We start from the raw sequence: 23,677 nt of genomic DNA, 5'->3' as shown, positions 1-23,677 counted from the left end.
AATCGCGAAAATTTTCGCCCAAAACGCAAAGGGGTTAGCCTTACTTTTTTTTTGGGCAAAAAACTTTTGGTCTCAGATTCGAATTAAACGACCCTTTTCCGACTAATTGGACCCCCAGGACCTCAGAAAACGCAGCAAAACAAGTCTGGGATCAACAGGAGAGAAGTTACGATGGAAAAAGCACCTGCTGAAAAATGTCGAAATCACAGGTTCTCGTTTTTCGGCTGTAACTTTTCATTCGTTGCTCGCAGCGTATTGGGACTGCGCCTAATCGTTTTCTCTGGCAAAATTACGTCGGAATACTGCGAGAAAAACTTTATTCCAGCACTTTTCAAAATCGCGAAAATTTTCGTCAAAAATGCAAAGGGGTTAGCCTTACTTTTTTTTTGGGCAAAAAACTTTTGGTCTCAGATTCGAATTAAACGACCCTTTTCCGACTAATTGGACCCCCAGGACCTCAGAAAACGCAGCAAAACAAGTCTGGGATCAACAGGAGAGAAGTTACGATGGAAAAAGCACCTGCTGAAAAATGTCGAAATCACAGGTTCTCGTTTTTCGGCTGTAACTTTTCATTCGTTGCTCGCAGCGTATTGGGACTGCGCCTAATCGTTTTCTCTGGCAAAATTACGTCGGAATACTGCCAGAAAGAATTTATTCCAGCACTTTTCAAAATCGCGAAAATTTTCGCCCAAAACGCAAAGGGGTTAGCCTTACTTTTTTTTTGGGCAAAAAACTTTTGGTCTCAGATTCGAATTAAACGACCCTTTTCCGACTAATTGGACCCCCAGGACCTCAGAAAACGCAGCAAAACAAGTCTGGGATCAACAGGAGAGAAGTTACGATGGAAAAAGCACCTGCTGAAAAATGTCGAAATCACAGGTTCTCGTTTTTCGGCTGTAACTTTTCATTCGTTGCTCGCAGCGTATTGGGACTGCGCCTAATCGTTTTCTCTGGCAAAATTACGTCGGAATACTGCGAGAAAAACTTTATTCCAGCACTTTTCAAAATCGCGAAAATTTTCGTCAAAAATGCAAAGGGGTCAGCCTTACTTTTTTTTTGGGCAAAAAACTTTTGGTCTCAGATTCGAATTAAACGACCCTTTTCCGACTAATTGGACCCCCAGGACCTCAGAAAACGCAGCAAAACAAGTCTGGGATCAACAGGAGAGAAGTTACGATGGAAAAAGCACCTGCTGAAAAATGTCGAAATCACAGGTTCTCGTTTTTCGGCTGTAACTTTTCATTCGTTGCTCGCAGCGTATTGGGACTGCGCCTAATCGTTTTCTCTGGCAAAATTACGTCGGAATACTGCCAGAAAGAATTTATTCCAGCACTTTTCAAAATCGCGAAAATTTTCGCCCAAAACGCAAAGGGGTTAGCCTTACTTTTTTTTTGGGTAAAAAACTTTTGGTCTCAGATTCGAATTAAACGACCCTTTTCCGACTAATTGGACCCCCAGGACCTCAGAAAACGCAGCAAAACAAGTCTGGGATCAACAGGAGAGAAGTTACGATGGAAAAAGCACCTGCTGAAAAATGTCGAAATCACAGGTTCTCGTTTTTCGGCTGTAACTTTTCATTCGTTGCTCGCAGCGTATTGGGACTGCGCCTCATCGTTTTCTCTGGCAAAATTACGTCGGAATACTGCCAGAAAGAATTTATTCCAGCACTTTTCAAAATCGCGAAAATTTTCGCCCAAAACGCAAAGGGGTTAGCCTTACTTTTTTTTTGGGCAAAAAACTTTTGGTCTCAGATTCGAATTAAACGACCCTTTTCCGACTAATTGGACCCCCAGGACCTTAGAAAACGCAGCAAAACAAGTCTGGGATCAACAGGAGAGAAGTTACGATGGAAAAAGCACCTGCTGAAAAATGTCGAAATCACAGGTTCTCGTTTTTCGGCTGTAACTTTTCATTCGTTGCTCGCAGCGTATTGGGACTGCGCCTAATCGTTTTCTCTGGCAAAATTACGTCGGAATACTGCGAGAAAAACTTTATTCCAGCACTTTTCAAAATCGCGAAAATTTTCGTCAAAAATGCAAAGGGGTTAGCCTTACTTTTTTTTTGGGCAAAAAACTTTTGGTCTCAGATTCGAATTAAACGACCCTTTTCCGACTAATTGGACCCCCAGGACCTCAGAAAACGCAGCAAAACAAGTCTGGGATCAACAGGAGAGAAGTTACGATGGAAAAAGCACCTGCTGAAAAATGTCGAAATCACAGGTTCTCGTTTTTCGGCTGTAACTTTTCATTCGTTGCTCGCAGCGTATTGGGACTGCGCCTAATCGTTTTCTCTGGCAAAATTACGTCGGAATACTGCCAGAAAGAATTTATTCCAGCACTTTTCAAAATCGCGAAAATTTTCGCCCAAAACGCAAAGGGGTTAGCCTTACTTTTTTTTTGGGCAAAAAACTTTTGGTCTCAGATTCGAATTAAACGACCCTTTTCCGACTAATTGGACCCCCAGGACCTCAGAAAACGCAGCAAAACAAGTCTGGGATCAACAGGAGAGAAGTTACGATGGAAAAAGCACCTGCTGAAAAATGTCGAAATCACAGGTTCTCGTTTTTCGGCTGTAACTTTTCATTCGTTGCTCGCAGCGTATTGGGACTGCGCCTAATCGTTTTCTCTGGCAAAATTACGTCGGAATACCGCCAGAAAGAATTTATTCCAGCACTTTTCAAAATCGCGAAAATTTTCGCCCAAAACGCAAAGGGGTTAGCCTTACTTTTTTTTTGGGCAAAAAACTTTTGGTCTCAGATTCGAATTAAACGACCCTTTTTCGACTAATTGGACCCCCAGGACCTCAGAAAACGCAGCAAAACAAGTCTGGGATCAACAGGAGAGAAGTTACGATGGAAAAAGCACCTGCTGAAAAATGTCGAAATCACAGGTTCTCGTTTTTCGGCTGTAACTTTTCATTCGTTGCTCGCAGCGTATTGGGACTGCGCCTAATCGTTTTCTGTGGCAAAATTACGTCGGAATACTGCCAGAAAGAATTCATCCCAGCACTTTTCAAAATCGCGAAAATTTTCGCCCAAAACGCAAAGGGGTTAGCCTTACTTTTTTTTTGGGCAAAAAACTTTTGGTCTCAGATTCGAATTAAACGACCCTTTTCCGACTAATTGGACCCCCAGGACCTCAGAAAACGCAGCAAAACAAGTCTGGGATCAACAGGAGAGAAGTTACGATGGAAAAAGCACCTGCTGAAAAATGTCGAAATCACAGGTTCTCGTTTTTCGGCTGTAACTTTTCATTCGTTGCTCGCAGCGTATTGGGACTGCGCCTAATCGTTTTCTCTGGCAAAATTACGTCGGAATACTGCCAGAAAGAATTTATTCCAGCACTTTTCAAAATCGCGAAAATTTTCGCCCAAAACGCAAAGGGGTTAGCCTTACTTTTTTTTTGGGCAAAAAACTTTTGGTCTCAGATTCGAATTAAACGACCCTTTTCCGACTAATTGGACCCCCAGGACCTCAGAAAACGCAGCAAAACAAGTCTGGGATCAACAGGAGAGAAGTTACGATGGAAAAAGCACCTGCTGAAAAATGTCGAAATCACAGGTTCTCGTTTTTCGGCTGAAACTTTCCATTCGTTGCTCGCAGCGTATTGGGACTGCGCCTAATCGTTTTCTCTGGCAAAATTACGTCGGAATACTGCCAGAAAGAATTTATTCCAGCACTTTTCAAAATCGCGCAAATTTTCGCCCAAAACGCAAAGGGGTTAGCCTTACTTTTTTTTTGGGCAAAAAACTTTTGGTCTCAGATTCGAATTAAACGACCCTTTTCCGACTAATTGGACCCCCAGGACCTCAGAAAACGCAGCAAAACAAGTCTGGGATCAACAGGAGAGAAGTTACGATGGAAAAAGCACCTGCTGAAAAATGTCGAAATCATAGGTTCTCGTTTTTCGGCTGAAACTTTCCATTCGTTGCTCGCAGCGTATTGGGACTGCGCCTAATCGTTTTCTCTGGCAAAATTACGTCGGAATACTGCCAGAAAGAATTTATTCCAGCACTTTTCAAAATCGCGAAAATTTTCGCCCAAAACGCAAAGGGGTTAGCCTTACTTTTTTTTTGGGCAAAAAACTTTTGGTCTCAGATTCGAATTAAACGACCCTTTTCCGACTAATTGGACCCCCAGGACCTCAGAAAACGCAGCAAAACAAGTCTGGGATCAACAGGAGAGAAGTTACGATGGAAAAAGCACCTGCTGAAAAATGTCGAAATCACAGGTTCTCGTTTTTCGGCTGAAACTTTTCATTCGTTGCTCGCAGCGTATTGGGACTGCGCCTAATCGTTTTCTCTGGCAAAATTACGTCGGAATACTGCCAGAAAGAATTTATTCCAGCACTTTTCAAAATCGCGAAAATTTTCGCCCAAAACGCAAAGGGGTTAGCCTTACTTTTTTTTTGGGCAAAAAACTTTTGGTCTCAGATTCGAATTAAACGACCCTTTTCCGACTAATTGGACCCCCAGGACCTCAGAAAACGCAGCAAAACAAGTCTGGGATCAACAGGAGAGAAGTTACGATGGAAAAAGCACCTGCTGAAAAATGTCGAAATCACAGGTTCTCGTTTTTCGGCTGTAACTTTTCATTCGTTGCTCGCAGCGTATAGGGACTGCGCCTAATCGTTTTCTCTGGCAAAATTACGTCGGAATACTGCCAGAAAGAATTTATTCCAGCACTTTTCAAAATCGCGAAAATTTTCGTCAAAAATGCAAAGGGCCTTACTTTTTTTTGGGCAAAAAACTTTCGGTCTCAGATTCGAATTACACGATACTTTTCTGACTAAGCGGACCACCAGGACCTCAGAAAACGCAGCAAAACGAGTCTGGGATCAACGGGAGAGAAGTTACGAAGGAAAAAGCACCTGCTGAAAAATGTCGAAAACACCTTTCAAACATATCTTTCCTTCAATTACTACTATTTTTAAAATCGATTTTCACTAGATCGATTCATTGCAGTCGATTTTTCAGTCAATCGACTCTCGATAAGCCGATTCAAGATCGATCCAAGAATCGATTCTTTTGAAAGAATTGCCCATCCCTACTTCCTGTTTACAGCGCTCGTCTCTCTACAAACTTTCAAGTTCCTAGCCCGGCTCAAATCCCCCGAAACTGGCTAACGCAGCTCCATCGCACAGCAGATCGCCGAGGCTCAACTGAGGTTCAAGCAACAGCAAGCACTGGGTTTAAGTGTTCAACACGCGACGTTACTGCTAATGGTCACCGCGTTTTTTTCAATGGCGGAGCGAGTGACGGAACGGAATGAGTGACACGTCGCGCAAAGTGAAAAACCCGCTGCTCTCCGCCGCGGCAGTGGGTTTTCCCTTCGAGGACTTTTCGGGGAATGCTGTCTTAATGCCGGTAACGCCTGCGACCTCGTCGGTGCTTCAAGATGGTGAGTAACCACCAAGGAGGTTATTAAAAATATCGTTCAGCGTGGGAGTGGCTCTTTTTTCGTCTCTCAGGGCTGTGTCATTTTTTGTTGCCGGCTGAGTTTGCCATACTAAGAGGTTTCTCACACATCGTATCACATCGATGATGTTACTCCTTACGATAGGTGTTGTATTTCAACAGACGTATTGCAACCCAGCAATATGCCACACGTTGTTTGAGTCGATGAATTTAAGATGGATTGCGGTCTGGCTACTTCACGAAATCACCAGCAGGGGCGTGAATGAATGGTGTGTGTAGCACTGCTATCTTTTGTCTGCCTATTGCGAAATGCACCGATATTGCGCCGCCGATAAGTAGCCGTGCCAGCTTACCGGCTTCAGGTAAAGGCGATCTCCGCAATTATCTACCTGGGCACTTACTTGATGCAGAAATTTGAAAATGAATTTTTGCTAGACAAGTTTATATTTATACATAATTTCTTCTTTTTATTCATTTTTAACGTTCTAGTACAAGGTGAGTGTCAAAAGTTGTATCAATATCAACCGGCACCTCTCTCTGTCATGACATTTTATTATTTTGGACAGAATAAATTAAGTGTACAATACCGCAAACTAATACGTCAGATTATACTTATGCTAGATCCACACCCAATATTTGAACGCGCTTAAAGATCGTTCATTTTGCCTTTTATTGGCTCCTCTTTACACTTCTCTCGTACTAAACATAGGGCAAATATCCAGCGTTAAAGATGCTGGCACACCGACATTGGATGATATCTATCTAATCGTAATAGAAGGTTCCTAGAAACTAGTTCTTTCGGCACGTGCAGGTGGTCTCGATCCGTATCGCTGTGTATATGGTAGATCCTGACTCTTCTTGCGTCTTCGGATGCAGCAGATAATGACTAGCACGATGGCGACGATGATAAGCAGTAGTAAAAACGCACCAAGTACAATAGCGGCGATCTGGCTTTCGGACAGGTTGTCCCATGCTGGAATCGAAATCAAGTCACATTAGTTCAGAATTCAATGATCAGAGTCGAGAAAACGAAGGCGGGAAAATTCTGATCGCGTCACTTACCGGTGACGTCGATCGTCCGAGAATTCGAATTGCCCAAGAGATCATAAGCCGTGACGACCACGCTTGTCTGACAGCAGGTTGCAGCGTATTGAAACCTGGTTGACGACTTTGTTCCACTGACGAAGCTCGTTGTCGCCCGAATTCCTTTTGGTGACGACGTTATCCGTTGCAGACCTTTTACGGAGAGATTGTTGAAACCGAATTATTTTTTTGTAGGTGTATATTTTATTCAGTCACAGAGATAAAGAGGAGTTTCCTGCACGCGACAGGTATATGTAACGTGTAATTTGTGCACAGTTCAGTGATCTCAAATTTGCACAGTCAACACTAGACATAATCGTAATTGATTCACTTGATTTCACTTGATTTCTAGCTTGATCCTCAGTGCGACCGAAACTTATGATTAGTCGTAATCGTATAATTAATTTATTCTATGATCCAGTTGATAGTTATAGTACGTCATTATGTACAGACCTGAGTCGCTATCCTGGATGGTGACGTCGACGCTCCAAAGACTGTTGGCGCAGGTACCGCTTTCTAGCTTTCCGGCGCAGTTGTTGTTGAAGGAGTGCGTTATCGTGGGTTTGTTGGTATCCGAAATCTGTCGTTGAAAATACGAAAAATGATAGTTACTATGATGATACGTATAGTACAGGAGACACAAAATTAACAGCAAAATGGGAAAATTCAATTCACCGTAGAGCCCGTTTGGCGGACGTAGAGGTAAGTCGATTTCTCGACGGTATCGATCCCCTGGACCACCAGGCTCACGGTTCCAGTTGTCGAATCCGTCGACGACGACGGAACGAGAACGTCAGCTACGACGCTCAAAGACTGTCCCGACTCGATCCAGGAACTGTAAAATAAAAAAACGATTGAGTTCATTTGATGCGTTGCATATTGATCGGTGTTTACCACGTCAGGAAAACAGCTTCATTATTTTCTCTAAAAATTGCAGTGTTATTGATTTGTGGTAACAAACAGCCCGTTATCACGGTAGGTCAGAGATCGTAAAAATTACGCCGCTATTCCGTACAATACTGTGAAATATGTTCAATTGATTTAGGATCTGTGATCTGGAGTTATGCAGTTGACCTCAGTCAGTGCGTCATTTGTGACAACTTTTCTAACTCGAATGAAGGTCGCTTGGATGCAAATACGCGATTATGGAATCTGAAAATCGTCACTCACTTTCTCGGCTGGAGGTAGACGACGTTCAGGGATGTGCTTTTCGCCTGGAAGTAGTGCCTGATGGTAAGGGGGTAGTTGTTGGTGACGCGAAATATCAGCCTGGACACGCTGCCTGGTCGTCCTACCAAACTCGTTTCAGCAGTAATTTCGACGGCAGTCGTTTCCAGGCGAGTAGCCTGTTCGATTGCCGTCAACGAGGCCACTCTCATGTCCTCGAGCTCCAGAGCCTCCCTTGGCTCAGCCTTGTCCTCAGCCGTCGCCATCCTTGCCGAATAAACTCGAGTCTTTGTACCATTAATTCTCGGGTCGTAGAGCAGATCCGCGCTTTCGTCACCAGCTCCCTTTTCGTTAATTATCGTTGCTGCTCGAAGGACAGATGTCCACGGGCTTGTGGCCGTGGATCCTACGTTACAGATTGATGTTTAGTTGAGGAAGGATAGCGATCGGATCTTAATTCGTGCATTGCGATATGTTGTTTACGGATTATTTATTTTATTACGAGCTTTCATTGAACCTTAATGTGTATGCATTTGAAATATTTTCTTGGTTTGCTTGATAAAAGGAGGATGAACCGATTGAAAAATCGGCCTCGGTGTGACGTGGATTTATGGCTTACTGCACACGATCTTTGACCGATGATCAAATGACGTTTGCGGCTTGCCTACACAGCGTCAGAATACAGTTTTGTGTATAATTTCAACAAACATTTCTAGCTGTCGGCCGTGATAAGACTAGAATATTTTTTTATGCTTTTCGTTGAACCTCTGTTATAGAAAGCTAATCATTATCACCGTGGTTAACTTGCTAATGTCATGGTATCGCTCAAATTTACACACGGTTATTCTTACTGTCGATGACGCATGTCGCCTTACGCATTACTGCAAATAAAGTGAAAACGGTGCTGGTAAAGAATTTGTATGGGGAAAGACGCCGAGAAAAACCTAAAGATAAATCGTATCCGAAAAAAGTTTCTCACCTTGTACGTTGCGAGCATGTTAAAAGGCTATCTTCTTAAGGATGTATGAAAAAACGAGAAACGTATTTTTGAAATATATTCGGTATAATTAATCGACAACAATTCAACGTTTTATTGATGTGTGATTCGTGATACGAGCATAAACAGCGGACAAAATGCGCGTTACGCATCATTTGCGAGATTATTTACTTATTATTACGACATGCATGAGAGTATATACGTATAACGTGTGTCGTTTTTTGCGACATCCACAGATGTAATAAAAGTCAATGTCAAACGCCGAAGCCGGATGCTCGCGAAGCGTCGGCCGCGGCCGCGTGTTGAAGTCAGCGATGTCGGTCGCGGGCAAAGTGCGAATTATAGTTACACAATAGTTGTTATATTCACGGGCTTACTGCCAAGAGTCACGAGCCAAGAAGAGGGCGAGGGGCGGTTGTAGTTTCAGTTCTCTTGGAGCATCAGTTATCGGTCGATCTTTCCACGGCCAAGTAGCGCCGCGTTTCCCTGCAGTCCTCGTGATTTCGCTGCATTTTCGATCCGCGGATAAATAGGTACAAGAAAATCAGGAATAATGTAGACCGATCGGAAAGGCAGAGAGGATAACATTTTTCCCTCTACGTATGCTCGCGGGTGAACGAAAACTTCGAGCAGTGTTCGTGGTGCACGGTCACGCGATTCTGAATGCTGTGCGCCGATCGGTGTGACTGCATATTAATCGAGGCCATTGTTTTACTGGCTAAATCGGTAAGTCATTGTTTCGCGATTAAACACAACTTAGGTTTTCGTTGTCCAGTTCCGCTCTGGTACCACAACCACAGCTGCAGCTTTGAGATACTTTTGACTTTTGGTCACAGCCAATAACTTTGTTTTACAAAGTTTATAACCGATAACTTTGACAAATGAAATCGATGTGCTTAACAAAATCGCAACCAGTCGCTTCCTTAAGTTTTTAACTTTATACACCTTTGCGGTGAGCGCGTAGGATACGCGTGTTGACCCTGCACGCAGGGTGAGCGAAGCGCGTGCGCCGCGAGAAGGACAAGGGAAGTAAGGCCTTCTGGCCGCGAAGTTCAGCTTTAGGAGGTATCGATTTTCCCCTCGTCTGTTCGCAAACATGTCCGCCGCCACCTTTGCTGTCTAGCCCACGAGTTGGCGGGATCGCACGTGCTCGGCTTAAAGTCACCCCGACACTAAGTATAGTCCAGTTTGCAAATAAAAGTACATAGCAAGAAATAATCGTGAACTGTGAAAATATCCCGAACCTTCACTGACCTTTTTGCAACACGCGGTAAGTGTCAGCCTGGCGTTGCTTTAGCAGTATCTATAAGTGGTAGTAGAATAGCAACTGTAGCGTTTGTTTTTTTTTTTTTTGCCGGAAGGAAGCCATCGCGGTTTTACTGTATATCTATATCAATGACGCCTGGTATTCGCAATAAACTTTTCCAAAGTGTGTATATCGTGCGGGTGTGGGTTGATTATCATTATTCTTGCGTGTTTTTTGTTTTATCGGCAAGCAATTCTCTCCTTAATGTCGCTTGCAATAGCCGTTTTTTTTATGCATGTGACAGTGCAAATTTGCACTCGAATACTACCGTGAACATTTGATCGAGGGTATGTCCACAACAAGAAAATCATTGAAAAATGTCGGAATACGTACCCGTGGTTATCTCCGGTGGTAAAATAGCCCCGTTAATGTCGAGGTCAAGATCGTTCGACTCTGTGGAACCCTGAGGTCTATTCTGTTTAACAAATGATAAAAGTCGCAACTATTTATAAGATTACTGTACTCGTTTTTTGCTCTAATTGAATTTTTTTGCCCGTCGTAGTTTGACGCTGGTTAAATTCTGATAACAGCTCACAAGGAACCTACCGTTTTTCTCTTTCGTCACTTTTACGGATTTGATAAAGGCAGAACGAGGCCCCGAAGGCTGTAAGATGTTATCGGAACACCGTCAAGTACACTTCACTGTCAGTCAACTGCTTACCTTAGGGTAAGGTTCGGTTCCAAGCCCTGTTACCAGTTGGTCAAGGTCGAATTTCGTGAATTGAAGAAAGTGGCCATTTGTTCTGTGTGCAATTGCCTCATAGTCGTTGATTTCTTCGACTCTTCCTGGCTTGTCGGCGCACCAGATACCGTTGAACTGCGGAAGATAGAAAGCCGATTAAGTGTTGTATATATGGGCGGTGTGATTTAAAAATTCAAAAATTTCAAAACCGCTTTACGCACCTCGCATCGTTTGCTCATCATTCCAGTTACCGTACTCTCTAGAAACGTCCCGTTCCCGAGCTTTCTTCCAGTAAAAAGGAGAATCGAGCTGTCTGGCTGAACCATCTTCAAGGCGAAATTCACGCACTCTAGCATCCTTTCCGCACCTTCGGACCCCGGTGCGCTCAGCGGAATCCTGGTCAAGGCTTCAGTAGCATCCCCATTGTGATCATACAGTGTTCTCACTAGTTTGCAGTCTGCAGGATTGGAAAAAGATAGAATGTCAGAGGTTATTTGGGAGACGAGGCAACTTTCTCGAATCTATTATGATCATTATGACATTCCTAGATCTGGTCGTGTCGCCTTTTAGCCGAAACTCTCGATCTGATATCGGAATACGGTGAACATGTCTTTTTCAAGTAACGATAAGTGATAGTTTATGGAAGAACTGGATAAACAGGACCAGTATATCTTTATCAATTTCACGAGTATTTTTATCATTAAAACAGTGCGCACGCAGCGGAAAATATTTAGGCTGCACCGCATTTACAGTGATAGCAGCTTGCTATTCAGCGGAACGAGAAGCATCGCAATCGATTACGCAAAGCTTCACCGAGTATACACGTATTACGTATGATCTATTTTCAACTTGTGTATCTAACATTGACTTGGATGTTTTTATTTTATTTTTTTATTTTAATTCTTTCTTTTATTTATCACGACGGAGAACGAGGTCAGTTAGTGCCATAGCTGCACGTGGCTAAATGTGCAGCAACGTTCGATCCACACAATTCAGGCGAGTAATGTAAAGAAACGGCGTTTCATTGCCATATCGATCTACGCGGAGGGTTTAAGAGTGAGGTATTGTGCAGATGCACGCATGGAGGTTTTGGGAAATGAATATTGGCCTCTTGCTTTTGCTCGTTCGACTTGTTGCTTTCTTTAACGCTTTCCTGTTTGTTTGGAACGTGCCGAGTCTAAAGTCGTCAAGAGTATTTTTATCCTGGAGCGTGACTGAATGGTTGATCATTCTACGAATAATGCAGAGCCGCATGTTTGCCACATACGAGTTGGTCAACTTCCGTTTCGAGGGGTCAATACTGCCCCACCCTTGTCAATTCACTTTCATTTCGAAACTGGTAGAAATGATGGATGTGGTGACCCTGTTATGGAGGGTCATGCAAGACTATAAACGTTCTCACATGCGGTACATCCGCATTTTTTTAACGTAACGGAAGACCCGTGAGTGCCCGTAGAGATACTTTCTCTTTTAACAGCATCTGAGGTGTGCAAAGTCAATTCGGATAATAAGGTTTTCCTCGTGTTCGTTATTAGCCTACCAAAATAGCAAAACTTCCATAACCACTTGACTGATACCATCTCACTCACCCGTGTCGTTGTAAGCGAAGAGCAGTAAATTTTCTTGGACTTTATTGCCGGCCATTACGATCCTCCACAGGCGTTTCACGTTCTCGTAGAATCTGTCCGCGGTGTCGATCACCACGGCGATCGGTTCATTGGGGATTTTTGGGCTCATGTAGTACCTTCAAAATTGAGACAAACGTTAACGACAACTGATCCTCATCCTTGCAAATCATGCACGGACCTTATCAAGCTGATCTTTTTCGTTGCCAAAAGGTTCGAGTCATTTCCCTTTTTGAGTAAAATTGTAGATTCGTTTTTAAGAGATCCGTCAAGAATTCGAGGATCGTACGAGTTCCTGAATAACTCTGCCGATTCCCGCACGATCACCATTCGCGGTTCTTGAGTGCTCGATGCATCGCCTATGGATATGCAGATAGCAGATATCCAACACCACGCACACAACGCGGCCTGAAATTGGGTCGGCGAAAAACTTGGTCCACTTTTGGTATCCTTGGACATCGTGTTTCCTCTGCGGATTCTTAGACTAAACGGATCGCGTGCTCTGCCGGTCCTTTATAGGATGGGTTAGACAAGGGGCTCGTGGTCGGTTGGTTTTTATCAAACGTTTTCAAATACCCCGCGTACACCCGCGTGCAATGCCTGTGTAAATTTGGACGACCGAGCGCACATTCTTGCGCAATACTTTTGTAGATCGAACGACAACGGGTTCGGTAAACGAAAAAAGAAAGAGAGTGAGAGTGAGAGAGAGAGTGGACAGAACAGGATGCGCGTCATAGGAAACATGAAACACTCGAAGCTGTAAGGCCCGAAGGTTTCCCTTTTATCAGGATCTGTCTATTATCTCTCATAACCCAGAATTCAGGTGTTTCCCGGCATAGTTGTGGCCTCGCTTATGTGCATCCTGTTCAATATTTATTCTCGATGATGAATCGCGTGGTCGGGAGACATATTCGTAGAGTTGGGAGTTGATTCCGAAAACCCGGGACAACATTGCCACACAGCAAAACAAACGAGCGCTATCATGGCCCACTTTATATCCCATTTAATTTTTTTTTTTTTTTACAGAAGGTGAAATAGCTAGCTTCGTAGGGCAGCAGCCTCCACCTCCGCCGTCATCCTACCCTGCTGAATTCAACGTCGGATCAGCTGCTCGCCTTGACCACCAACAGCAGTATCAGAATCAACAGAGCGCGCCTGTCACCGCGGAAATTAATCTATCGCCTATTAACGAGCCTGGAGATTCAACAGCCAGTGAATCCGCCATTCAACCCCAGAAGCAGGGCTATCTATCGTCGCTTCTTTCGTCGCTGCCAAACCTTTCCTTGGCTTCTATCACCGGCGATAACAGAGAAGACTCCACTGCCCGCATCTCCGCTGTTCCCGATTACAATTCGTATCCCTCTAACTATCCGCCAAGTAGCTATTCCACTCCCCCGTACCAATCCAGCAACGTTGGGCCATCGCCTGGGCGGCAAGAAAATCCTTACGAACTTGGAGCAACCACTGCAAGCTGGTATCAACCGAATAATTCTGCTGCTCCAGCAGCTGCAGCTCCGCTGTTTACACCTCCGGCATCTCAGCCTCCCCTCGCTGCTCTGCCCCCGACAGGTGAGTCCTGAACTTGTAGTTTTTGACCCCCTTACACTGTACTTAAATCTTTGGACCATTGTTAATTTGAACTGTTTCTTCACCCAGGAGCTCCGTCGTCGTCTTACAGACTCGGCAACCAGCGGCGACTCAAGTATGCGCCTCCTCCCGATCTGACGACTTCCAGTCCTCGGATCAGCGGTCTATCTCCACCCACCCCGTTGGTCCCGCAGCCGGCGTTTTCGCCTGCAGCCCCGCCGACGGTGTATCAGCCTCAGCTTGCGCCAAGTCAAGTTCCGCCTCTAGCGCAGAGGCCTGAGTCCCAAAACGCGTTCCCGAGTGAGCAGAGAACTCTTTCACAGAGCATAAAGCCGCCGATCTCCGAGCCAGCAACGCCGCAAAACACCCCGGCGAATCCGACGCCCTTATCGACCTTCGCGCCTCCGACTCCGGGCCGCGACTGGGGCCCAGGGGTTGACGAAACTCGGCAAGACAGCAAGGATGATGCGCTGCGTGACGTAGACCTTCGCGAGCCCTCACCCTCGGCGTCGCTTCCGGTCCCGTCGGCGCCGGAAGTCGGTTTCACCCCGGAAAACAATCTTCCGTCTTTGTCCTCGTCACCGTTTGCCCCGATCTCGGCGGCGCGGGTCTCTGAGAAACTTGAACATCTTCTGGCCACCAGGAAGGAGCTTTCGCCGAAGGTCACCGAACGGGAGTCCCTCGATTTTGGAGGCGAAAAGCTCGATTCCACCCTTGTCTCATCCACCGCGGCATACTTCGCACCGACCCTCGATCGGCCCGCGTCGAATCCCAATTTTTACGACCCGACCAAGTTCCAGGCGGAGATCCAGCCACTTGCCAGGACTCCGGCGCCCCCGTCTACGACATCGACGCTGCCACAACCCAGCGCGGTTCCGAGCTTTTACAACCCTTCGCAGTTCTCCACTCCGGCGGATCCTCAGCCTCAGCTACAGACGCAGTCTCTTTCGGTGCTGGAAAGTTTCGCCCCTGTTTACAATCCGCAGAGCTACTTCTACCCTCCGGCCTCGAACGCAGCTTTGCCTGACGATCCTCTCGGAAGCGGAAACAGCCACGAAAACCCGGCGTCTTATTTCACCCCTCCGTCTCCGCCTATGGGAGTCGCCGTTCCTGAACCCACTGGATCCGCCACTCTTGATCCCATTCAAATGTCAGTTAATCCCCTTGGGAGTTCTGGACACGCGAATACCTTTGACAGTGGACTGCCAAATCTACCTCCGAGTCTACATAATTTGGTAAGTATCGTTGTCGGACTTCGTGTGCCTGTGGCGCGTTAATTATCGATGATGAGAAAGTGAGCAACTGAGTATTTTTTAGGATTGAAAGTTAGAAACAGTCAGCTGCTATTTTTATTTTTTTTTTTATTTCACTAACAAATCAAGCAAAATTCAGAATACTTCCTGAACCGGAATGGAGACAATCTAGTGAAAGTGATTACCAACACGATCTAGTCTTCATCGATAGTCGAAAACTTCGAATGTTCGGCCGTCGTAGAGGCATAATTTAGGCACAACGCCAGTTTGTCATTTATTGTACGATCCAGAGATTACATTTTTCGAGAGAAATGTTTATTTCTGCATTTATTCATTACGTCCAGTGAATCGGTTGTTTAATTTTTTTTTTCTCCTTGACAAAATGCCTGTGCTTCTTTTATTTATGTTCGTGCTTCTCATGGTGATTAATTCGACAAGCATCTACTGTTGCATCGGTACCATAAAGATCAATTTTGTTCTGTTTAGTCTTTGAAGATCAGAAATCACACACACATCTTGGGAAATGGCTTCTCTGTTTAAACAGATATTTTACCCGACGCTCGATCAGTTGTTGATACGGTTCAAAATACTAGTGAGTTTTAAGGCTTCACTTACATTGTGCAATTGAAAACTAAATGTTACACGTACTTTCGGAATGTAAAACTGGAGTGATTCATCATGCATTTCGAAGGAAATTAACTGAGAAATATTTCAACATCTTGTTTCATTTTCGTTTCGAGCTTAGGCTCCAATTTCCCAAAACCACACACAATTGCACGCTCCTCAAACTTTCCGTACAAATGCAATCACACGGCGCGATCGCGAATGGTCGAGCTCAAGTACTTGGAATCCTTGCATGTAACCGGTCGCATAATTTCCCGGCTGGTAGGAAAGTTCAAGTCCCAGGTGGTGAATACGTGCCTATACCCACATTAACTAAATACGTACACGGTGAGGTACGGCCACGTACATCCTACATGTGTACCTTATATGTACTTTTGCTTGCTCAGCGTTATAAACATGTACTCCCATCTGGAGCTATTCCCATAACCCGTTGAAATATATAAAGTTCTCATTCATTTTTGTTGGCTCGATGAAAATATCCAACCTCTCATTGTTTTCCCACGAGCAAACTGTTGTACCGCGCCGTGTGTTTGACCATGTTAATCATTTACCCCTAATTCATTAGGTATTCTAACGAGAGTCTCGTGTTGGCACAAGATGTCCACCCGTCATTCAATTATTATGAAATTTTGTCGCACAATCTTCAGGACAAAATTGGAACGACGAAGTCGGGAATTTTTTATTGGAATAATCCGAATTCATCAAAGTTCAATCAAATATCGAGAAACGGTGTTAGAGTCGAATGCAAAGTGTTTTCACAATCGAATATATTTATCCGAATGGCGCTGTGGTGCTTAAGCTTTGAGTCACGGTCATTGGAGGAAATTTATTACCGAATCTTGTGTCAGAGAGTTTGATTATAAATGAGACGGTATAGTTTGAAACAGTGGATTACCTTGGAACGATGTGTATTTGCAATGCACTTTCACTCCTTGATTTTGATAAAAAAAATTTTAAAAAAATCACTGACCTGAATGAAGCATGCATAATTTTGAAAGCATTATGTAATTACTGGATTTGACACTTCGTGATGTACCCGTCCACCCCTCGTTCACGATCATACTTGCACTCGTTTACACAGGGTAACATACTCGTTTACAGGCCGCAGGCACCTCGGCACCGAGACAGATGACGTACCGGCCGGTTTACCAGCACTGGTTCCACCGCAAGGAGGTGGAGACCAAGGTGCTCTGGCTGCCGTTCTCAATGCAGGACAGTCTGAACCTGGAGCAGGTTCACAACTCGACTGAAATCACTCCCGAGACCACCGTCGCTACCGAGGGCGGGCGGTACGACGTCGACATCCTCAGGCGACTTAGGAAACCTGTATACTGGTCCGGGGCCCCGAACGAGGTTCGGAGGTGCTCCTGGTTCTACAAAGGACCCACCGAGTCCCGGTACGTTCCCTACGAGGAGAGCGTCGCCGCCAGACTTGAGGAGGAGTACCAGCAGGCCTGCAACACGGATGCATGGGGTAGGCGAATCGAACTGAACAACGGGGAGCACATCATCTTTCACAGCCCCACTGTCCAGGTCCATTATCTACAGCCTGGATCCCCGGAGCCGACTACGTCCTGGGGGAGCAATAGCGTAAGTGTTACGATCCACGCCTTTGGCGTGTAGAAATGTTGGTCATCGTGAATTTTTTTTTCACAGTCGAGTCTATCCTCCTTTTCCTCGCACTCCCTGAATGATAAACTTTTATCAAACGCACGCATGGCTGTGATTTTTCTTTTCGCAACGTTGTATCGAATTCACGAGACCCGTTGGTCCATATCCGTATTTCACGACTATCGGATCCAGTTATCTGTATGGTTGTAATTAACGCACGCATGGTTCTGTTCGATTTCTGACCCTTGCTATTTAAGGGTTCAGAGGACAGTGCGTATTTGCAGGGCACGACGCTGCGGCCGCGCGTCGTTAAACGAGGAGTCGACGAGTTCAACATCGACGAGGGTGAGCCTGAGCAGGTCGACCACCTTCTCTTCCTCGTACACGGCATCGGAAGCGTTTGCGATCTCAAGTTCAGAAGCGTCGAAGAAGTTGGTAAGTTCTTCGCGGCTAAATCCCCGGCAGCAGAGACGATCACGATTCATTTGAAAAACATGTCTAATCATCGGCAAGAAAAATAATCACCGTTCACTATTTTACTTCGACAGTCGACGAATTTCGCAGCATATCTCTACAGTTGGTTCAATCCCACTACCGTACAGCGAGTGAGCAGGGAATAGTGCACAAAATGGAGGTGTTGCCGATATCCTGGCACACAACGCTGCACTCCGAGGACACCGGGATCGACAAGAAGCTGCAAGCAATAACGCTCGACAGCATACCGAAGCTGAGGTACTTCACGAATGACACTCTGTCCGACATACTCTTTTATACCAGCCCGATATACTGCCAAACGATTATGCAAACCGTCGGTCACGAGATGAATCGGCTCTATGCGCTGTTCAAGAAGCGGAATCCTACCTTCGATGGCGGAGTCTATCTCGGTGGTCATTCCCTGGGGAGTCTGATATTGTTCGATCTCTTGTGTCACCAGAAACCACCGAAGAACGAGGAGGAAGACACGATCAAGGAGAAGCTTGAGGAGGAGAAGGAACCCGGCGACGAGGCGGTCGTAAGTTCGCGCGAATCACACGCTGTGTTCCATCAAAATCTGTGGCAGCCAGAGACTGTTAATTCGAATCAATTTTCAGAAGGATGACGACGTAGTCAACACGGTGAAAGAGCCGAAAGCGAAGCCTCGGAAGAGTATGCTCAGCCGGAAAATCAGCTACGTAATGGGCTCGGCTGGCACCGGTCAACCCTACATCAATTATCCTCAGCTCCATTTTCATCCCAGCGCCTTCTTCGCCCTTGGAAGTCCAATCGGGATGTTCGTAACTGTTCGTGGCATTGACACCCTCGGTGAAGACTTCGCTCTTCCCACCTGCCCCGCTTTCTTTAATATCTTTCACCCCTTCGATCCCGTCGCCTATCGAATCGAGGCTCTCATTCATCCGGACGCGAGCAAGTTTCGCCCAAAGCTCATTCCCCATCACAAAGGACGAAAGCGGATGCATCTCGGTGAGGATATTTATGTTGGAACAAATATGTGGCTCAATTTATTCTCCCGTAATTGAGCGGCAATTCCCTAATGACACAATAACGTATCATTTTCAGAATTGAAGGAAACGATGGCTCGCGTTGGGGCGGATCTGAAGCACAAGCTCCTCGACTCGGTGAGAAGTACTTGGAACTCGGTTTATCAGCTGGCCATGTTCCACAGATCGGACAACCAGGCGTTGGAGCAGGAAATTGACAAGGTGGTCGAGGAACAATTGAACAACGCGTCAAGCGAGCCCGTGAACAGCCAAGTCGAGGACTCCGGCGATGACATCAAGATCGGGAAATTGAACGGCGGTAGAAGGGTGGATTATGTTTTGCAAGAAGCCCCGTTCGAGTACATAAACGAATACATATTCGCACTCACGAGTCACGTGTGTTATTGGTTAGTAAATTCCAGCGAAGATTCTTGGAAATTATTATAATTATTCAGAGAGAGCGAGGATGATGTATTTTATTATAGTATCTCGCAATGTCGGCGATTAACAACGCAAAGCTTGTGCGTATGGTAATCATTAGACGATTCGGATGGAGAGAGGGGTTCATTTAAATAACTAAACGCAATTTTCTAGCGATTGAGAAAAATTTTAATGCAATCATAGCGTTTGACCGTGCAGAATTAGAAAATAGAAGCAGCTGCTGGCGCGTGTGAATGTTATTGAAAATGAGAAAATGAAGATAAAATGGATAAAAAGTGAAAGCAAATCCAACAAATTTCCTCTTTTCGAACGGCACGCCGTGTACCGATCTCTAAAAATTTTTAACGTCAAACTCGGTTCCGCAAAATGTTAATAACCATGTGATTTATGATTCAGGGAATCGGAGGACACGATGCTGATGATGCTGAAGGAGATATACGGCTCGATGGGAATTCAAAGCGACGCACAGCTGCCTCAGCAAACATTGACAATAGAGAGAGCACCGCTGTCGACGGTTGTTATGCCGCGAGCAAATCAGCCCGCCTACACGAGCAATCCCGGCACGTCAGCCGTCGCTGAGTCTAGTTTCGACGGTAAAAGTACACCGGTTGTAATGGGAATGGATCCGACAGCTCCGATAAGCGAGAGGCCTGTGGGACCTCCACCCACTACCGGATTCCTTCGAAAGTCGTGATCCGATACCTTTGCCGCCAAACACCGCGATCAAATACTCGCTCAACTAGTTTGACGCTCCGATTGTTTCACGAACACGTAGAACGAGAAGGCAAAGAAGGAGAAGTAGAACAAGGAGCGAAAGAAGATGACAAATGACAGTAGAATTATATGCCGAATATATACAGTATCGAAAGTTTAACGAAATGCCTTTTGCGCAATCAAAACATTATTCACAACTTTCAACGAAGGTACCTACGCGATATAATTTTCAATTTTTGCGACCAAGAACAACTCGAGGTACTTTTTGGTTTTTCTTGTCTTTTTGCCTGTACGTATTTCTCTTATTTTTTAGTTTCCTATCGCTGAGCTATTCGCCACATCGTCTTCACCATGTATAAACTTTTTATTTCTTTCAAATATGTTCTCATTCTACTAATGTTTCTTTTTTTCTCTCAAGTGGTTTCAAAATATGTATATATTGAATAACATAATCAAAAAACTATTTTTCTTCCTTTTTTTTTTTTTGTAAAATATAAATATCTAGATATACGAATAAAATACTATATTAATATTTATTAAAATCCGGATACAGATTATTTGTGTATTTTAATAAATTGATATTCTTCTAAGAATTGATTTCCACAGATTTGTCCTTTCCATGACTTGTTAACAATATTGTTTCAATTTTTAATTGGACATATGTTACAGCAACAATTCCGACTCTCGTACACGATGAAAAACGATAATTCGGGTCTATTTAGCGTTAGTCCAACGCGATGACAAATTCAGCGAGAGACGATACCGTGCTTGGTTTTTTCCTCATATCGAATATTTGCGATCAGCCGTTTCCTGTCGTTAATTCTGCTGTATAGAAAGGGTAAAATAAACCATCCTACGTCGCGGATAACCAATGATTGACAGATATCTTCGTTGCTCTTTTAGTTCCCGGATTGAAGCACCTCGTGCGGAGAATTTTACCGCGCAATTGGCAATTTAGCACGCGCGCGCAGTTCGCGCAAGCGCCGAGGAATTTTCGAGCTTTCGAAGCGGTTGAAACACGTCCGCCCTTTTCCTCCCTGTCCTCGTTTCTCTCTCCTTCTATTCCTCTTTGTATTCCTCTATTACTCTCTCTCTATTCTCTTCCTCTCCTCTCCTCTCGACCCGCTGCACCGGCTGTCGTTATATGTACCTACATGTGCACTTCGAAGAGTTCGTCGCCGCCGCCGGCGTCGTTGTCGCGGTTTCTTGGCCGCGGTGCCGCACACAAAGGTAAATTTAAATAAAATTACTTTATGTAACAGCTAGTTGAGACGCGAATGTGCGCGCATACAACGGAATTAAGCAGTAGATCGCGGTTAACGTAACACGGCCGAGATGCAGGCGGGCGAAACAACGCTGAAAACGCTGTGAGTATAATCGACGATGAGTTCTTTTTTTTTTTAATAAATTCCTGATCACCGTTACTTCTTTCGATGCTTCGACCTATCGAGCAGCTGCATGCGAGATCTTAATGCTTCTGATTATTTTTTTCAACTATAATTCGAAGCAAACAGGTTCCTTCTTTCCTTATCGCTTCACGTGCCCGTTCTAATAGGAATTTCCAGAAATTTAATCTATCTTTGAGCCGAGCATGTCGAGCTTCATTTACGACACTTGAACAGATAAAACCCAGCTAGCAGCTATCAAGCGGCGGAAGATCGCGACAAAGGATTTATCAATATTGAAAGCAAGGCATCTTTCGTTAAATTTATATTCATAATACGAAATTATATTTACTTGGGCTTACTTTATCAAAGATTGCCGTAAAAGGTTTTCTTTCTTCTGCTTACACAGCTTTTGATTAGCCGCTTGATTAAATTCAAATGTGTAAATAATTACATTCTAGATATATATATCTGTAATCGATGATATCAACGTGCGCGCACTTCATCTTTCTGCAATCTTGAACGCTGACAATCCGCCTCGAACCTGCATGTTTGTATTACTTGCAGTTTATAATTTTTTACTACTTTTGTGGGCGAATACGTTCAAAGCGTCAAGATTTATGTATAAAAAGTGAAGGACGCGATTGAAAAAGTTGCCAAAATAAACAGAGAAACAAAATTCATTTTATACATAAATTTGATGTAAGGCAATTACTTACTCGCGTTTCATATTTTTTCTCTCACAAATGAATGTAATCACTCAGTTCCTTTTTCTTTTTCATTATTATTTCGACGTCTGAATAGACGAGGCAAGAATCAAGCGCCCACCCGTGTAACAGGTTTTTATTGCGGCAGCCAGCCCCCGCACGATTTGATATTTGCGTGCTGTACCTAAACGAGCCCTGTCTCCTTTGCTTTTCGCCCACAGATACGTTGGGAATCTCGACTATTCCGTTTCGGAGGATTTGCTCTGCGCCCTATTCTCACAAATTGGGAATGTCAGGGGATGCAAAGTCATCAGAGAGGTAAGAGAATTCGAATGATCAGAAAAATTACGTCTCAGTTTGGCGAAAAATTTACCGTCCCGAATGCCTTTTAAATCACTGACGATGAACCATAATTGCAGGGCGGGGTTATAATTCGAGAAAATAAAGAACTTTGCGGTTTGATAATTCTATGGAAACAATTCTTGGATTTCTTCAACTGAGATAAGGAACCGGGAGAATAGTTTGAGTTATGGACAAAATAAAAACTTGCTCAAATTCATGGCTGCCGTATCTTTGAACGTAGGTCTTTTCAAACCGAGCCGGCAATAATACGTTTGTCCAGTGATAACGATCCCGCTATTTATTTATAAGTTATACCCGCACCGGCAATCAACGATCTTCGTTATCGAATTCGTCGCTGAGCCCGAGTTACTCATACCGTGCTAACAATAACGTCCACTTACGCGTAGCGATACTCACTCGACAAATTATTACCGGGTAAAGCACATCAATTATTATCGTACTGTACTGCATTTAGTCTATCGTGGGCTCAAGGAATACATTATTCCAACTAATTGTACGATAGCGTTGAGTAATGCGGGGCATTTGAGAAGGCGAATAACGAACGAAAATACTTAAAAAGTATGTACAAATGAAAGTTAACGAACGCGAACTGTAGTTTCTACAATTGAGAGAGTTTAAAAAATAATTCTTCTTGTACTTCCTTTTCTATTATTACTTTATACGAGTAATTGTATCTAATATTTCAGTGAAATTTATCGCGGATTTCCACGTGGAGCAAACATTCTAATTATATTCATTATTATATCCACAGGCGTTGCAACGTATTTAATTCGCGGATCACATTTGCATTCTTCTCTACTCGATTATGCAAAGTTATAAATATCGCAAATGTATATAGTAAAAATGGCCACGTAGTTGTTCGAATATCCGAACGTAACGTGGTTTAATATTTAGCTCTTATAATATCGTTGGTAACCGATTCAGAGAAATCAACGATACTTATCGGGGAAAATGTAAATTGGTGAAAAAAATTTTGGTAGAAAAATGTGAAGCAGAGGAAAACGCGCGCGCAACAAATCGCTGACTATGATATTGTATAATGTTTTTCAGAAACGCACGAGGTCGCAGAAAATCTTAGCGCAGGCGTCGGCGCGATGCGCACGAGTAGCAAAAAGTGCGCGCGCGCATCCACGCGGATCAGGTTTGTACACTTTTCTCCTTGATTCGTGTAACTGTATAATCTCTGTGGATATACAGTATACTTTTCATTTCGTTTTCTACGCCGCATGTCCTGTTTTG

At 44.3% G+C, this 23,677-nt stretch overlaps 3 protein-coding genes across 13 annotated transcripts in view; 2 read left to right on the top strand and 1 right to left on the bottom strand.

Annotated features, from left to right (window-relative positions):
* Positions 1-5,190: 5,190 nt before the first annotated feature.
* On the top strand, positions 5,191-20,446 carry LOC124185435 (SEC23-interacting protein-like). 3 transcript variants are annotated; one of them, XR_006871392.1, is made up of 10 exons: positions 5,191-5,398; positions 13,302-13,844; positions 13,932-15,097; positions 16,841-17,329; positions 17,608-17,785; positions 17,899-18,362; positions 18,442-18,811; positions 18,908-19,235; positions 19,666-20,053; positions 20,297-20,446. XR_006871392.1 is itself a non-coding variant. In XM_046576211.1 (9 exons), exons 1-9 carry the CDS (start codon positions 5,266-5,268, stop codon positions 19,961-19,963), a joined length of 3,942 nt encoding a protein of 1,313 aa, XP_046432167.1. In that variant the 5' UTR covers positions 5,191-5,265; the 3' UTR covers positions 19,964-20,446. The 3 variants fall into 3 exon arrangements, 2 of the variants coding, with proteins under 2 accessions (XP_046432167.1, XP_046432166.1); XM_046576211.1 differs by having other exon boundaries at positions 17,635-17,785; positions 19,666-20,446; XM_046576210.1 differs by having other exon boundaries at positions 19,666-20,446.
* Positions 5,948-23,677, bottom strand: part of LOC124185438 — a 22,272-nt gene continuing 4,542 nt past the window's right edge. The window contains exons 1-10 of one of the 4 annotated variants that reach the window (XM_046576213.1): positions 12,457-12,750; positions 12,240-12,394; positions 10,872-11,107; positions 10,630-10,785; positions 10,302-10,383; positions 7,669-8,071; positions 7,174-7,333; positions 6,952-7,078; positions 6,478-6,651; positions 5,948-6,388 (exon numbers count right to left, since the gene is read on the bottom strand). In XM_046576213.1, the coding sequence (XP_046432169.1) occupies positions 6,198-6,388; positions 6,478-6,651; positions 6,952-7,078; positions 7,174-7,333; positions 7,669-8,071; positions 10,302-10,383; positions 10,630-10,785; positions 10,872-11,107; positions 12,240-12,394; positions 12,457-12,734 (1,962 nt within the window). In that variant the 5' untranslated portion in view covers positions 12,735-12,750 and the 3' untranslated portion in view covers positions 5,948-6,197. Of the gene's footprint in view, positions 6,389-6,477; positions 6,652-6,951; positions 7,079-7,173; positions 7,334-7,668; positions 8,072-10,301; positions 10,384-10,629; positions 10,786-10,871; positions 11,108-12,239; positions 12,395-12,456; positions 12,751-16,751; positions 16,816-23,677 lie in introns of those variants that run through there. The other 3 variants (XM_046576214.1, XM_046576216.1, XM_046576217.1) reach the window with 3 other exon arrangements.
* Positions 20,579-23,677, top strand: part of LOC124185440 (polyadenylate-binding protein, cytoplasmic and nuclear-like) — a 20,362-nt gene continuing 17,263 nt past the window's right edge. The window contains exons 1-3 of one of the 6 annotated variants that reach the window (XM_046576227.1): positions 20,579-21,213; positions 22,297-22,393; positions 23,489-23,579. In XM_046576227.1, the coding sequence (XP_046432183.1) occupies positions 21,128-21,213; positions 22,297-22,393; positions 23,489-23,579 (274 nt within the window). In that variant the 5' untranslated portion in view covers positions 20,579-21,127. The other 5 variants (XM_046576226.1, XM_046576224.1, XR_006871394.1 and 2 more) reach the window with 5 other exon arrangements.

The sequence above is a fragment of the Neodiprion fabricii genome, chromosome 6, assembly GCF_021155785.1.
Source record: "Neodiprion fabricii isolate iyNeoFabr1 chromosome 6, iyNeoFabr1.1, whole genome shotgun sequence".
Lineage (NCBI taxonomy): Eukaryota > Metazoa > Arthropoda > Insecta > Hymenoptera > Diprionidae > Neodiprion > Neodiprion fabricii.
The sequence above is the reverse complement of the archived record's forward strand: the minus strand, read 5'-3'. Positions and strand labels throughout refer to the sequence as shown.

Bases quoted from the DNA above. Each gene is read 5' to 3' on its own strand.
- LOC124185435 (XM_046576210.1), top strand. From the start codon at position 5,266: ATGAGTGACACGTCGCGCAAAGTGAAAAACCCGCTGCTCTCCGCCGCG. The intron at 18,363-18,441 runs GTAAGTTCGCGC...ATCAATTTTCAG, and splicing joins AACCCGGCGACGAGGCGGTC to AAGGATGACGACGTAGTCAA. The intron at 19,236-19,665 runs GTTAGTAAATTC...TTTATGATTCAG, and splicing joins ACGAGTCACGTGTGTTATTG to GGAATCGGAGGACACGATGC.